Raw genomic sequence first — 15155 nt, 5'->3', positions numbered from 1 at the left:
AAAAATCCAGGAACAAAACAGAAACCTGTCACGAGAAAGATAAAACATCCAAATCTTGTGCAAAACTAAAACATTGATTTGAGTATTGATGGAAAAGCAGTAAAATCTTTTAGGGGAAGGAAATGTTAATATTGATTACAGAAATATGGCAGCCTTGTGTCTCATTTTCTGCATCTTATATTAGGGATATTGACATACTATATATACAGTATCTAGTCCTGTGGAGTGAAATGATTTATAAATCTTATAAATGAGTAAACAGATCTGTCAGGAATATGCAGATTTCTATGGTTTACAAAAGGTCCATGTGGCAAAAATCTAATGTATTGCAGCTGCTGCAAACGCCATCAAATATAGAAAGCACAGACTTGATTCCTACAATACTAAGCTAGGATTTTTAAATTATGTTTTGCTGAACAAGCCATAATGGTCTGGTTCACCCATAACACTCAGCCATATAGTGAGTGGATTTGCACAGCAAACAAGCCAGGTTACATATGATCTAGATCAATATTGTGAGTACCTGTTGTGGGTAACTATGATTTGACTGCCAAATATTTCAGTACAGCTGCATCAGTATGGAAGAGTTCTGTTTGCTTTCTATGTAACATGGTTTGCGCTAGAAAAACCTGTATCTATAGTTTGCTTACATCTAATTGTCATATTTGTTTCTCTAGGCCAGAAATGTGCACAGTGGCGAGTTGGCTGCAGTTAAAATTATCAAACTAGAACCAGGTAAGCTCCCCTCTGTTTTTTAATGGTACTGGATTTGTTTTTTTATTCCAAAGAACTCAAAGCAGTTCCCTCTTTTCCTTAGTTTATCTGTTGAGCAGTAACCCTGGGTGAGAGCCAGTCTTTGAACAAAGGTCAGACATTGAAGCTTCAAGGATCCTTCAAGGGGAATTAAATGCACCTCTCCTTGGTACAGTTCTAGTGTTTTATATTCTGTGCCACATTTCTGGAGATGTATTAGGCTAGAATTCTGGCTAAACAGAGAGCAAATCCCATGTTCTTCCCATTTCTGTTTAATCATGTCTGTTCTACTTTGTCTCCCCATTGTGGCTGAATTGGATGTGACTTTTTTCTGAAACATGGCTTTCTAGTTGCAGTCCACTGTATTCATATTAAAAAAAAGTTGAGGGAGATCAGATGTTGTCAACACACTGTTAACAATTTCAGCTTGTTTCCATTTATTTTTTTCGGCATAACCCTTGGATCTTAATGAGAGTTAAGACTCTGGATTATTATTTCTCGATTTTCAAGAAGCATGGACCACTAAATAAACATTCAGAAAATGTAGTGACTACCCAATTAAACAACACTGTCTCTACATTTTTGTCTTTAAGAGCATGGGAGTTCACTTTTTTTATGAATAACATAATTATACAATAGTTGTATTTGTATATGCCTTTCTTTTTAAACTAAAATCTATATCAAAAGCATTAGTCCAAAATTTACCATTTGAATTATACGATGCATCCCATGCCATAATAAAACTCATAAGCACAAACTTTCTAGTAAAAATATTTTTAATAGAAAAATGGATGAGTCAACCTTGAGTGCATTGAAATCCCATTTTTAGGTATTTGTCATTATATTTCGTATTCTTCCTTTTTCTTTTTGGATTGCTTGCGTAAAATCATAGTTCCACTTAGTACAGTACACATGGACTCACAGTCTGTAACTGCACTTAGACCTGTTCGCTACTGTTGGTTTTATGAATTTTAGTACTCATCTTGCTCCTTATAGTTGGTTTATGGCAACTTCCCAAGACTGTAGGCCTTAGGGACAAATGCTGGATGTAGGCACATAGACTTACTGATTTCATATGAAGCCTTGTGAGATCATAATCTGTTTGATTTACAAACCATTCTCAATGTGCTGTAAATCCTGCCTGCTTTCCTTTGCTTTGTCCTTACTAACTGCTGATTGGAAGCACTTTTAGGAGTTCTACAGCCTGCTGACTGAGTGTGAAACTTGAACTGGGAGACCAGGGGTGTGGTAGGCAAACAGGCAGGCAGTGTTTCGGGTGGGTGGGTAAAGCACAGGGAATGTGCCTTCCACCTGATGCAGAGGTGCAGGCGGGGGGAAAATGTTTCCCAAGGTTGCAGAGCAGCTGGAGTTCTTGCTTTGCTGCAATGCCATTCAGTTAACTGTGTCTTGTAGCTGTGCAGGTTGGGTGGGATAAGAGGTTCCTTCAGTGCATTTAGAAACTATTTTGGATCATCATTCTGATAGAAGGGAGATAAATGAATACTTTATCATTTTTATAGTAGTTATATGTTTAGTACTTGTCTGTAAAATTTTACTTCATTTTTCAGCCTAAGGGGCTATCAGAACAGCTAGCTTATGATGAGTAAAAAGAACAATAACCGCAAGAAAAATAGTTTCTGCCCCTAGTCCTACTATCCCAAAGCCACAACACTAAAGGAAAAAAAGGATGAGGAAGTAAGAAGAGTACTCAGGGTGCACATGGGTCTTCTAAGGTCCAAATCGAATGGAACCACTTCAGGGAGAAGAGAAAGCAGATTCTGATTTAATGTTAGAAGAAATTTCCTAACAATAAGAGGAATTTGAGGATGGAACTACCGTGAGAAGTAATAGATGCATTCAATCAGAGGTCTGTCTCCCATCTATCTGAGATTCTTGAATTTGGATTTTTGTACTGAGTGAGGACTGGTGTGGGATGGCCTCCATGGCCTCTTCCAACTCTCTTCTTTTATTCATCAAACAGTTTCTCATAGAGGTGTGCAGTATTCAGATCTGGAGCAAAAATGCTTTAGATCCAAATACCACCTACTTCTGGGCTGTCAAGCAGGCCTGCTGATCTGTCCTTCTGCTAGCAGCGTCTATTCTTCAACGGTTGGATAGCTGCCAGGCCTGATTGCGTACACAATCAATTGCCATCTGCTGGCTGGAATAAAAGCTTATTTTAATAGCTGCAGCTGATTTAAATTGATTTTGCTTGAGCAGAAGATTGAAGCGGGGCAATGTTTAGAAGATGGGTCCAGGTATTGCATGTAGAAGGACTCAGAGTGAATCCCTTGTGCAACTGCCTGAAATGCCCCGACAGTGGGAATGAAAAAGATTCTGTCTGAGTTGATCCTGACAATTTTTGCATAACATGCTATCTTAGTATTGTAAGTGATCAATGATGGAAGTAATCTGATGAAAGTCTCATAAAAGATCAAGTTAATCACCTCAGCAACAACTCTGTTGTCAAGGCCATATAGTCTACCAGTTTTTGCATCACTTGACACTTCCTGTTTATTATGGATAGTGGAATAACAGCACCAGCAAAAACCATTGTCTTAAGTAAGGAAGAATTCTGCTGTATGGCCTCTCCTTCACCCCACGTAGTGTTCCTGGGGTAGTAACAGGTGCTTAACAGTTAGCTAGAATATTAATCACTGAATTAGGAGGCTTCATCAGACTATGGGTAGGATAACTAGCCTATAACAAGCTTTGATTACAGAATGCAGTCAAAGTACTCCATCAAAGCTAGATTTTGAGTCATAGTTTGGATTTAGTGGAGACAGCCAAACCATAATGTGGTTTAGTTGTTATGTAAACCCAGTTAATATTGTGCTTAACAAACCACTGGTTTAACTTTAGAAAGGTCAGAACTTTTTAACTTGCATTGTAATCCAACTGACATAATTCCAACTCCCAAAACCTATGTGCCAACAAGTTTTTTAAATGGTACTGATGTGGCTTGTAACTCAAATGGGAAATTAAAATGCTATTTTGAATATGAGGAAAATGTGTGCTTAAAAACTTGTATTGGATAAAGATGTACAAATATCTAACATATTAAGGAAAACTGATAAACTGTGTATATTGAGGAAAAGCATATGTAAAAATGAGTATGTTTTATAAAAGTGCATATAAAAATCTGGTGGTGTCACACCTTTGAAGTAGTCCAGGTCAGGAAACAGACTCCTCAGGAAAGACTGGAGCTCTGCTTTATTGAGATAGGCTCTAGCAACAGAATCTAGAAAGCCTGACTGTGTTTTCCTTTCCCTTCTTATGTCCCAGGGAGTTAAGGCAGATCCAATTTGAGTTTCTTTCTAATGTTTTCTTAAAATATGGGCTTAAAATATGCTTTGGTAACCATCACCAGTTTCTCCAAGGTTATATCTGTGACTCTCCCCAGATGTAGTGTCTGAGGACCAGGGAGACCCAAGTTCAAATCGTCCCTCAGCCACAGAAGCTCACTGGGTGGTTTTAAGCCAGTCCCTGTCTCTTGGCCCAGCCTCCTCCCAGGAATGTGGTTGGGAGTGGGAGAGGTTGAAGAAGACAATGATACGCATATTGCCTTGTGCTTCTGGAGGAAAACTAGGATAATAAATCTAACAAATACATTTGAAAAGAGAGAAACTATCAGAAACTGATGAGAGTTGAGGTATATATCAGGATGGAGAAATGAGAAACCGAGCAAAATCAAAGCTGAACTTGGTACATAAGGTTATCTTTTGGGTTCATAAGTAAAGCAATTTGATAGCAATTCTGCTACATCCCATCTCATTTTTCTTCTTGTTCAGTCTTTCTATATATTCTGACAATTTTGTCAGGCCCAGTAGCTCTGTAGCCTGAGAGTGGATTAAGAAGAAGAAGAAAAACATTGTAGTGCTCTGATAATAGTTGAAGTAACTTTTTTTTTCTGCAACAGCATATCTGTGTGTGTGCCTGCATGCGCATGTATACACATACCCACAACATACAACTACACTTCTTTCAGCTCATAATGCTTCAGGCTTCAGCTTTGTGTCTGTCAGTTTGCCAGAACTCCATGTGATACCTATTTTGAAAAACCTGTCAGCCAGTTCCTATGGAATTTTTGCATTATTCAGTCTGAGATTTTGGTTACCCAGCTCAGGAAAGCAATACATCATTCACAGTTGTTTGAGATGAGCATGACCTGGGTGTAAGAATGTTACTGCAAAGGTGTGCTGCTGATTGCCCTGAATGTGGGCCTACAGAAAGGTGGTCTTGATCTCTTGTCCTGCCTATAGCCTCTAGTTCTTTCTGCAGCACCTGAGTTCAAAAAGCAGTGCTCAGTTCAGATCTCAGGGCTGCCATGAACGTGGTAAAGAGCCACCAAGAAAGTCACTCTGCATCTAATGTACCAAGGAAGTGCATATTCTTAACTATTGTAAAGAGTGATAACTGGGAGACTCATATGAATTGGAATATAATTCTCTTCTCCCTTGCTGCCATCATAATGAAAATCATTTCTCTGAATGGTCTGGTTGCATGGAAGGGTACGGAGTTGTGCTTTCCTCCTTCCCTTTGCAAACGAAACAGGAAAGTGCCTCTGCTCACTGCTTAATCCCCAGGCTGCAGTGGGTTGGGTTTGGCTGTCTCCTTGATAGCTTGCATTTGATTAATTGCTTTTCTTCTCAAGAAAAATGGAACAAGTATCTGTTCTGGACTAGTTCAACTGTTACCAGAGCACTACAATGTTTTTTTTTTCTTCTTCTTAATGCACTCTCAGACTGTAGACCTACTGGGCCTGATGCGTGTCTAGACCTAATACTAGAAGCCTCAAGACTTCCCCCTTAAAACAGCTTTTATATAGTTTAACAGATGCTACAGTTGTTGTACTGGCTACTGACCAATGGGAGACACTACACAACTGGCGTCATCCTTATTAGGAGTCTTCAGGGGTAGGTAGCCTTCATATTAGATGTTCTGTGTTTGACCCTTTAACAGGATTTGAACTCATACTTGATGCTTGAACTATCTTGGCCTGGCTGTCAGTAGCTTGTAGGAAGGGAAGTCTTCCTGCAAGAAGCTATGTAAGTATGCCTTCCTTTTTTACTATTGTTTGTCTCTAGTGCGAGAGCTTGTAGCGAAAAAGAAGGCATATCTACATATTGAAGCTTCTGTAAGTTGCTATAATTACTACTGGCCAGTAGGAGGCACTGACTAGTCGCATAGTGCCTCCTATGGGTCACTAGCAATTATAATATCTGTTATCAGAGCTTTTATAGTGTATGCTACAGAAAAAAAGGGAAAAATCACTGATTCTTCTCAGTGAAAAAACAAATACCCAAGGTACTTTGCAACCCTGTTTGAAAAATCATTGCTTTTAAGCTTCTCTAAGCAGTCTGTGACTTGTAATGGGAAAGGAAAAGGGGTGAATGAACAATGTGATGCCTTTCCCTAATCCTCTGAGCTTTCGCAGCCCTTGAACAGTATAAGGACAGGTTGGCCACTACTATACATGCTTGAGTAATGTAGCTCCCTTGAGTGCCATCTTGCTCAAGCAAGCCATTCTCTCCTATCCTCCAGACATTGTGATGAGCTCTCCCCACCATAAAAAAAAAAAAAAAAAAGCAGTGTTGCATTTCCCCACTCCTATTGAGACATTCCCAAGGTCTTAGCTGTATTCCTGGAGAATAAAGCTGGTTTTACAGCAAGAATGCTTTGTAATTTTTTTTTCTGTGATAAAAGAGTAAAATAAAAGCAAGGCCTGAAGATTGACTTATTGTCCTGTCTTCCTCCTTACAACCCACTTTAGTAGCCTGCTGTCAATCATTTTTCTATCTGATATTTGGGCTTTGTGTTTGGGTTTGTGGGATGTGGCTGCCATTCATGAGTTTCCAGGGCCAGTTCTCAGCCAGGGCTGAGCTAAAGAGCTCAGTTCCTCAAGTAGAAGGCTCAGCCTAGGAGATGTAATGTGGTGAGAGCTCAACAGAGTCATTGCATGTGGTCAGGTGGTCTTATCTGCAGTAGCAATCAGCTACAGTGTGTTCTCTTGCACAGATGTGGGATTTACAACTTCCGTTTCAGGGTCTGTGGCTTCCAGTCAAACCTGGGCCTCCTATCCTCCCACAGCACCTCATTGTCTAAAAGGAAGGTCTGCATAATAGCAGCACAAGCAAAGTGGCTATGGTTGTATCGTCTCCCCTCTAGGCCTTTATTTATAGAGTCCTGTCAATGTATGCAGAATATTACAGAGTTTCACAGGCAAGAATAGAGCACAAGCTTACACTGCAGAAAAGTGAAGGGAGCGAAGAAGCCGCAGCTCAGCCTCAGAGCTCCCATTTTGCATACCCTTGGGCTGAGAAAGGGAGAAGAACTTATCTCTGTCTACTTTCTCTTTGCAATACATGATTTTGAAGTCCTCAGTGTTGTTCCCCATTATCTTTTTTCCAAGAAAGAAAGTCTCAAACATTCTAGTCTTTTCTCATGGGGAAAAGTGATCAAGCTCCCTGATTATTTTAGTTGCTCTCTCCTGTTTGCTTTGCTGATTATGTCATTTTTCAAATAGGGTGACTAGAACTTTACATAGTTGCAGCTCCATTTTTAATTCCTTTTGTAGTGATTTGTAGCGCAGAATTTGCTTTTTTCACAGCTGCTGCATATTGAGTCTACATCAGTGTTTTTCAAATTTGGCAACTTTAAAATGTGTGAACTTCCATTCCCAGAATTCCCCAGCTAGCATGGGTTGAAGTTCACACCTTAAAATCACTAAGGTTGAGAAACACTAGGATATATTCACATCTTCCCTTATTATTATTACTATTATTATTAGATTTTTATCCCACCTTTTTATCCCAGACAACACTGGTCTACATTGACCCCAAGATCTTTTCCCTGGTTAATTACAGATGTCTCAGACCCTATCAGTGTGCATGTGAAGTTGAGGATCTTTGCCTATCACTTTACATTTTGTTTAAGGGGGGAAAAAAGAGCAAAATAAATTGTGAAAGTCAGGAAACAGAGTAGTAAACAATGTAAAATTCCAACCCTCGTTACTTTTCAAGAGTTGGCTGACTCTTTTGCATTTGAGAGCGCTAGATTTTTGAATGCTATCTTTGTACACAAAAAAGTAATGTGTATGCTGATTGGAATTTGTCATTTATTCCTTCCCGGCAAATATGCAGAGACACTGTTTTGGTGGCCCTTGGCAAGTCTCTGTCATGATCACTGATGAATTTGTGATTTATGTGGTGTTCAGTTGCTTGGAGCAATAACATCACCACTCCCACTCTATCCTAGTTGTGTGGTGATAGGGATGTTGATAACCAATCAAATAATTGCATGTTCTGGTTTAGCACAGGCTCAGAAGCTGTTTTCAATACTTGCTTTCTGGACTTGTTGACTGTTGATCTTGTCCAAGTATCTAGCTAGAGAAGGCATTTATAATGGGTGAAAAACAGAAGGCAGGGGACTAGGTTCCCATGACTGCTAGCTTAATGGGGGCAGCCAGCCAACTGGATAGAGGGATCTACTTCTTTTTTAATTAAACACAGCCAGGAATGATGGAAAGTTGTGTCTTATAACACTGTGTAACTTGTTTGGAGTACCACCCTGTACAGTGATCTTCCCTAATCTATATGGGTATGATATGTACGTAGTGCAGCACATCTCAGGGCAACCAATAAGCAAAAATGAAGGGGATACTGGGATCTTGAGTGAGAATTCAAAAAAAATTGTGAAATTTCAGCATTCTTGTGCAAGATTTCAGGGGTGAGATTACTTAAAGAAAATCATATGAGATTTGTTGAGGTTTTCCAGGCCACTGCATAAGGTGATACAATGGCACCTGAAAAGATTGCTGACCTCCGCTGTAATCCATCCAGGTGTGTGTTCTTTCTTTCTAGTGTTCTTCCAATGGGAAAAAATGCAGAGCAAAGTTAATCAGGTGAGGCTGGCTCAATTTCCAGTAATTTCTACCAGCATATTTGAGGTAATGAAGAAACAACTGAGTGCACAGTAAGGAAGGCAAAATCTCATGTTTGCTGAGTTCATCTGTGTCATTGGGCAGATTTAGCTCTCATTACAGTTCCTGTTCTTCATGTTGACAAGCCTTTCCCTCCAAGCAGAGTCCTCTTTTTGTAGATTATCTTGAAAAAAATTGCCTACTACAACTGTTCAAATTCAGCTTGCCTTGAAAAGCCTTAGAAGGAGAGGTAGGCATAAATTACAGTAATCTTTTGAAGTATCTTTAAAACTCATGGCACAGCTTAATAACCATGCAATTTTGCAATAAGGAAGGTTTTAACAAGAAATTTCAGAAGAATATCCTACTTAAACTGATGCACTCAATGATCAATATATATATAAGGGAGAAGTTTATTGGAAAATGTGGTTTTGATACAGCAGTAAAAATTGAAGAGAACAGATGACAACAAAATTATATACAGACTCTTAATTAAAAGAAGAAAGTTGATCTAAGTTAGTGGTACCTTATCTTGCTTGCAATGGGCGTTTTTACTTTATAGAAAAGTTGTTCATTATTTTAACTTGTTTATGATAGAAGTGTAAGTCCATTGATGATTGGAGTGGCATAGAAGCCTAATCAAATAGATAGATAGATAGATAGATAGATAGATAGATAGATAGATAGATAGATAGATAGAAAGAAAGAAAGAAAGAAAGAAAGAAAGAAAGAAAGAAAGAGAAAGAAAGAAAGAAAGAAAGAAAGAAAGAAAGAAAGAAAGAAAGAAAGAAAGAAAGAAAGAAAGAAAGAGAAAGAAAAAGAAAGAAGGTTTCTTTCAAGGCATCTTTGATCATTTTATGGGAATTTCAGACCATTGGAAGCCAGCTTTCTGTGACTGACACAGAGACTGGGTTCCCACATTGCAGTAAGCTATAATGTGACTTATTTGGTTTTGTACTAACATGTTCTGGTAACCCCAACAGTTGTGATTTATTTATCAAGCCATGGCTTACTGCAGTGTATGATCCAGATTGAAGAGTGATTTGGACTAGTGCCAACCCAAACTTTCTCCAACGTAAGCAGTCCAATAACCAATCAAAAATTGCTTAGAAAGACAGTCTACCCTATGCAACGTAAAAGGGAGGGCTCTGATTAGCAACAGCCTGCCACGAACTTAGGAAAAAGACTTATTGTCCCATTACCTCATCATAAGAATATGAGAGGAACTAAAGCTAAGCCAGACTAAAGGCTTGTTTTGGTCCAGCCTCCTGCTTCTTCAGTAGCTAGCCAGATGAGAGACCAGTAAGCAGAACAGTGGATACAAAAGCCCTCTCTTAATTTTGCTACCTCCAGTTCCAAAAAATACAAGATATCATGATTAGCAGCCATTGACAATAGCATTCTCTGTTAATTTTCTAATTGCCTTTCGAAGCCAACTGTAGTAGTGGCTGTCACCACATTATGTACTAGCACGTTTGTTATGATGCCATTCCTTTCAGCTGGAGATGCCAAGAATTGAACATGGGACTTTCTCTGTGCAAAGCATGTGCTCTGCAGCTATGCCACAGGAGCTTGTCCTATGGGATACCCCAGTGCTTCAGCCTGGTTCAAAAGTGTGTGGTGTGACAGTGAGTGTGAAGCGTTTCCCTGAGTCCTCTCTGAAGGCCAGAGGAATCGGGGGACTAAGGGAGCTAGAAGTGATCTTTTTCACAGCATGGCAGATCATCAAAGATCTTTTCCCACCTCTACTCCTCCAAGTCTCATCTAGACTCTCCCTGAGGAAGTTCACTGGATGCAACCAGATTGAAAATTGGAATGATTCTGCATATCCAGGCCATTTTGTCATAAAAGAGCAGAGGAATTGCAGCCAGCAGGCTTCATAAGATGTTTCCAGCCCTTTGGGGTTTGCGTGCATTCTTTCCAGTCACTGAGGCATACAGGGTTGCTGGCACTTTTTGCTTTCAGCTAGAGAAAAAGCAGTCGTGATGAAGACTAGAAAAGCAGTAAAATGATGCACTGAGTGGATTATGTTTTGAGGGTAAAAATATAAATGGAGGACAGTTCTCACTGATTAAGCAATGCACTTGGGGGGGGTTGGTTAAGGATCATACACGTGTGCTCTTTCAGGCTCTTGTCCTGTGCTGTTTCTTTCTCCTGTTTTTACAGGAGCCAGTTTCCTTTTCACATACCTAGACTGGGATCATTTTGAACCCCTCACCATTCCCCCAACAACAGTGAATGAGTGGTCATTGTTTTTGTTCTGGGGTGCCCCCTCTGCTTCAGCTGCTGTTTGCTTACAGCAGTGTTGTCCAAACTTGGCCACTTTAAGATGAGTGGACTTCAACTCCCAGAATTCCCCAGCCAGCATGGCTGGCTGGGGAATTCTGGGAGTTGAAGTCCACTCATCTTAAAGTGGCCAAGTTTGGACAACACTGGCTTACAGGATCTTATGTGTTCCCAGCAGCTCACCCGTTTCTCTTGCTGGGGCAGGATGCGGTATGCATACTCCCCAGGCAGCGCGTGATCTCAGAGAAGTGTGCATGCCTGTCTCTGCACACCTTCCGATGTGCTACTGAAACTCATCAAGCTGATGTGCTGCCAAGTGGGCAGAGTTCCTTCTGTAGCCTGTGAATGTGAGCAGTCAGCTTCACAGAATTGCGGGAAAGGTTCTTGCAGTCATAAATATTCTAAGCTAGTTTGTACACTGATAGTGTTCTGTAAGTGATCAAGGGCACTGATCAAGTCTTTTGTTGCCTTTGTTTCTGCTTGACTGGAACTTAGTCATTCACAGGTGCATGTGGTGGAATTTCACTATGTTGCAATGAAGAAGTAAAGAGGCAGAAAAAATGGGGAAACTGTTGGTTTTACAGTGGCAACATAATATTGTTTGTATAGTTCAGGACCATCAAGGCAAGGTATATAATGAGTGTGACTTGATAAATTCTTTTTTTTTTTTTCCATTTTTATACTCAGTAATATAGGCTTAATTTGACAGCTTCTAATGAACAAATTGATTTTTGAATATTTTTAAAAGATTTCTTAAGGTCAGAAGGTTGAATTAGTTGCACTATCATTGTTCCAAGAAATTGTTGGTACTATTAAATTTATGAAAATAAGGAAAGCTCCTGGCCTAGCTTCTTGCACCTGCATCATTAGAGGTATAAACTGAAGCCTTTTTTAAAATAGAGTTCTCCCTTCCTCTTTTTTATGAGGCTTATATAATGGAGATATTGAAACATGGTAAGGATTCTTTTGAATGTATAAGCTATCACCCAATTTATGTACTAAATGTGCATGCTAAAATGTTGATGTTACTCTGGCACACAGACTGTAAAATATATTACTCTTGGTAATTCATCGTGCTCAATCTGGCATCATGGTGACAAATGTCAGGTAACATCAGACTGCAGATTGATATTTATTTATTTATTGCTTGTTTGGCTGGTGTGGGTCTTCCGGGCTGTGTGGCCGTGGTCTTGAAGTTTTGTTTCCTAATGTTTCGCCAGCACCTGTGACCAGCATCTTCAGAGTGCAGGAGCACAGACAGGAGCAACTCTCTGCTTGTATTTTAGGACATGGTCTAAATTGTTGAAACTTTCAAATTTATATCCATACTTCTTTTTATTCAAAGCCTCAGTTTATAAATGTTGCTTCATAGATGTTGCCATGAAAAGATCCAAGAGAAGTCAGGAACTTTTTTCTAAGGGCCATTCTAGATGTGACTAACTTACTGTAATGATTTTGTTTTTTTCACTAGGCCTCATTCAATTTGTACACTGCTGTTACATCACAAATAAAAATTTTGTATCCAGAGAGACTCTCCACACATAGGCCAATATATAATAAAAGCATAACATTATTTCATTGTCCATTTCAGAGCAGGAAATACTGTACCTATGATTAACCTTCTGCTCAAATACACCTCTCTTGATGCCCATATGTTCTTTTATCGTCTTTTCATTAACCAAAATAATAATTGGGAATCTGACATTTCTGTCTGTCTGTCTGTCTGTCTATTTTACAGCCCAAAGTTTACATTCAAATACACAAAGCAGTGTATGGTCGAAGGCTTTCACGGCCGGCATACGATGGCTGGTGTGGGTCTTCCGAGCTGTGTGGCCGTGGTCTTGAAGTCTTGTTTCCTAACGTTTCACCAGCACCTGTGACCGGCATCTTCAGAGTGCAGGAGCACAGACAGGAGCAGTTCTCTCTGTGCCCAGAGTGATGTGACCCTGTTGTGGGTATTTATAGAGATCTGAGGGGGGAAGGGGGATTGGGGGTGTGGGGGTTCACAGTTCACACAATGAACTTGCTAATCACCCCCAGCAGCCCCTCGCTAACAATTCAATAGAAGAAAAAACCCTGCCTAATCCCCAGGAAGATACACACAGATGTTGACACCAAAACAAGCAGCCACTCAGTAACTCAACCCCCCAATCCCCCCAGATCTCTATAAATACCCACAGAAGGGTCACATCACCCTGGGCACAGAGAGAACTGCTCCTGTCTGTGCTCCTGCCCTCTGAAGATGCCGGTCACAGGTGCTGGCGAAACGTTAGGAAACAAAACTTCCAGAACACGGCCACACAGCCCGGAAGACCCACACCAGCCATCGTATGCTGGCCGTGAAAGCCTTCGACAATACACTGCTTGTTTGCTTGCATACATTCATAGGCCATCCAATTCAAAACTGTTCTGGGCGGTTATAGATCAGAAATGCAGACCAACTACATCATGGCTTGTTAGATACAGAAAAAGGCTTTAATTTGCGGAACATGACGTTTTGATGAGTTAAGGATTTCCTTTTGTTTTTATCAACTTGATTAAAATGTGGTACCTTAATCCATCCATTTTAGTGTTAGAATTATTTCTTTACTTTTTAGGCCTCTTCTGGAACTTGACAGGGATATCCTTTATTTCCTCTCATATTGAATTTGATATTGAAACCATTTACCTGTTTTACTATGCCATACAGTCAAAAGAGACTTTACATAGTGCTGTGGTCAGAAAAAAATATTCTTCTCAAAATGTTTATCTTGCGATACTGGTTGAAGTTTCCCTTCAGATTCAAAGCCCCTGTGGTTTCCTTTTCCAAAACGCTTGAATGTTTCCTCAACTATCTGAAATGGGATTTGGGAATGGGGTGGTGGTGGATGAGGCAGGATTGGATGGAATTTGCATAGTAGACACATCACTGGCAAATTCTGCCAAATTTTAGACAGTTAGATGCAGAGTGTTTTAAGGTTTGAATTTTTCTTAATTGAGAAGAAGGAATGCATCTTCCAAGATGGTTGCCACTACAAATTGTACCCATAATCTAAAAGCATAATGTGTTGACGTATCTCCTGCCCCCGAAACTATTGTTATATGCAATTTATGCAGATTCAGTTAACTGCCACATACAAGTAATGAACCCTTTCTAAACTAGCAAAAGCCCTCATAATGATTTACAATCTGTTTTTCAGGAGATGATTTCTCATTGATACAGCAAGAAATCTATATGGTTAAAGAATGCAAACACTGTAACATAGTAGCATACTTTGGAAGTTATCTCAGGTAAGGCTTCTTCCTTCTTATCTTAGTCTGAATTATTTTCTGTGCCAATTTCCTGGAGACAGCTAAAGCCATCTGCAAATGTACCTGGAAGCTGTTTTGTTTGAGTTAGCTGTCTCTTACAAAATGCAGTTTATTGAAGCTTTATTGCTAGGTGTGGAAGCCTTTCCTTAGCTGTGATGATATAACAGTGAAGTAAACTTTTTCACTGAACTTAAAGTGACGTATTTTCCATTCCACCAGAATTCGCATTTGATTGAACTTCATCCTTCACTGGAGTTGATCTTGTTTCATGCACAGATTTTAGGGCAACTGATATTGAAAAGCCCCTGTCTGCCCTTAGCTTTAGGAGTTGGATAGAAATAACAGCATGCTACAAATAAAAATTGCTCAACTGCTGTTGTTTTGTAAATGGGAGATCGTTGTGATCTATAATCTGAACAATAAATTGAATGGTAGATGGATGTTTTTCAGTTTGGGTTGTTTTAGAATATTGATTCTGATAATTTCTGCTTCATTTTTTAGCCGTGAGAAGCTGTGGATTTGTATGGAGTACTGTGGAGGAGGGTCCCTTCAAGACATTTACCATGGTATCCGAATGTTTTATTTATTACGTTATTTTTATTGTGTCCCTTTTCTTCCTCACTTCCCTCCATTTTGTATTCATGGCAATTTTATTGCAATGGCTTAAAAATATCACAATGTTGCTTGCTTTTAGCCATGAAAGTTAACTGTGGGAGGCAATTGTCAAGCCCCTGTGGTGAGCAAGAGGTTTTCTAGGCAAACAGGCAAGAACCTTTCTGAATTGAGGGAAATTGCTTTTATTTTGTTTTCTTTTGAGGCCACCCATTTGCAATAAATTAATAATATAGTCTCAGGCCTGTGGTAGATTTGTCTTCAGATAATCAAAGCTGGGAAATAGGTGGCC

At 39.7% G+C, this 15155-nt stretch overlaps 1 protein-coding gene across 2 annotated transcripts in view; it reads left to right on the top strand.

Annotated features, from left to right (window-relative positions):
• Positions 1 to 15155, top strand: part of MAP4K5 (mitogen-activated protein kinase kinase kinase kinase 5) — a 90756-nt gene that overhangs the window by 27370 nt on the left and 48231 nt on the right. For both annotated transcript variants that reach the window (XM_088149643.1, XM_088149642.1), the window contains exons 3-5: positions 678 to 735; positions 14140 to 14230; positions 14753 to 14817. In XM_088149643.1, the coding sequence (XP_088005769.1) occupies positions 678 to 735; positions 14140 to 14230; positions 14753 to 14817 (214 nt within the window). The remainder of the gene's footprint in view (positions 1 to 677; positions 736 to 14139; positions 14231 to 14752; positions 14818 to 15155) is intronic.

Source organism: Python bivittatus, unplaced genomic scaffold, assembly GCF_059951505.1.
Source record: "Python bivittatus isolate LINGU-HERP-01145 unplaced genomic scaffold, Pbiv_v1 ctg000580_np1212, whole genome shotgun sequence".
NCBI classification, from domain to species: domain Eukaryota; kingdom Metazoa; phylum Chordata; class Lepidosauria; order Squamata; family Pythonidae; genus Python; species Python bivittatus.
The sequence above is the reverse complement of the archived record's forward strand: the minus strand, read 5'-3'. Positions and strand labels throughout refer to the sequence as shown.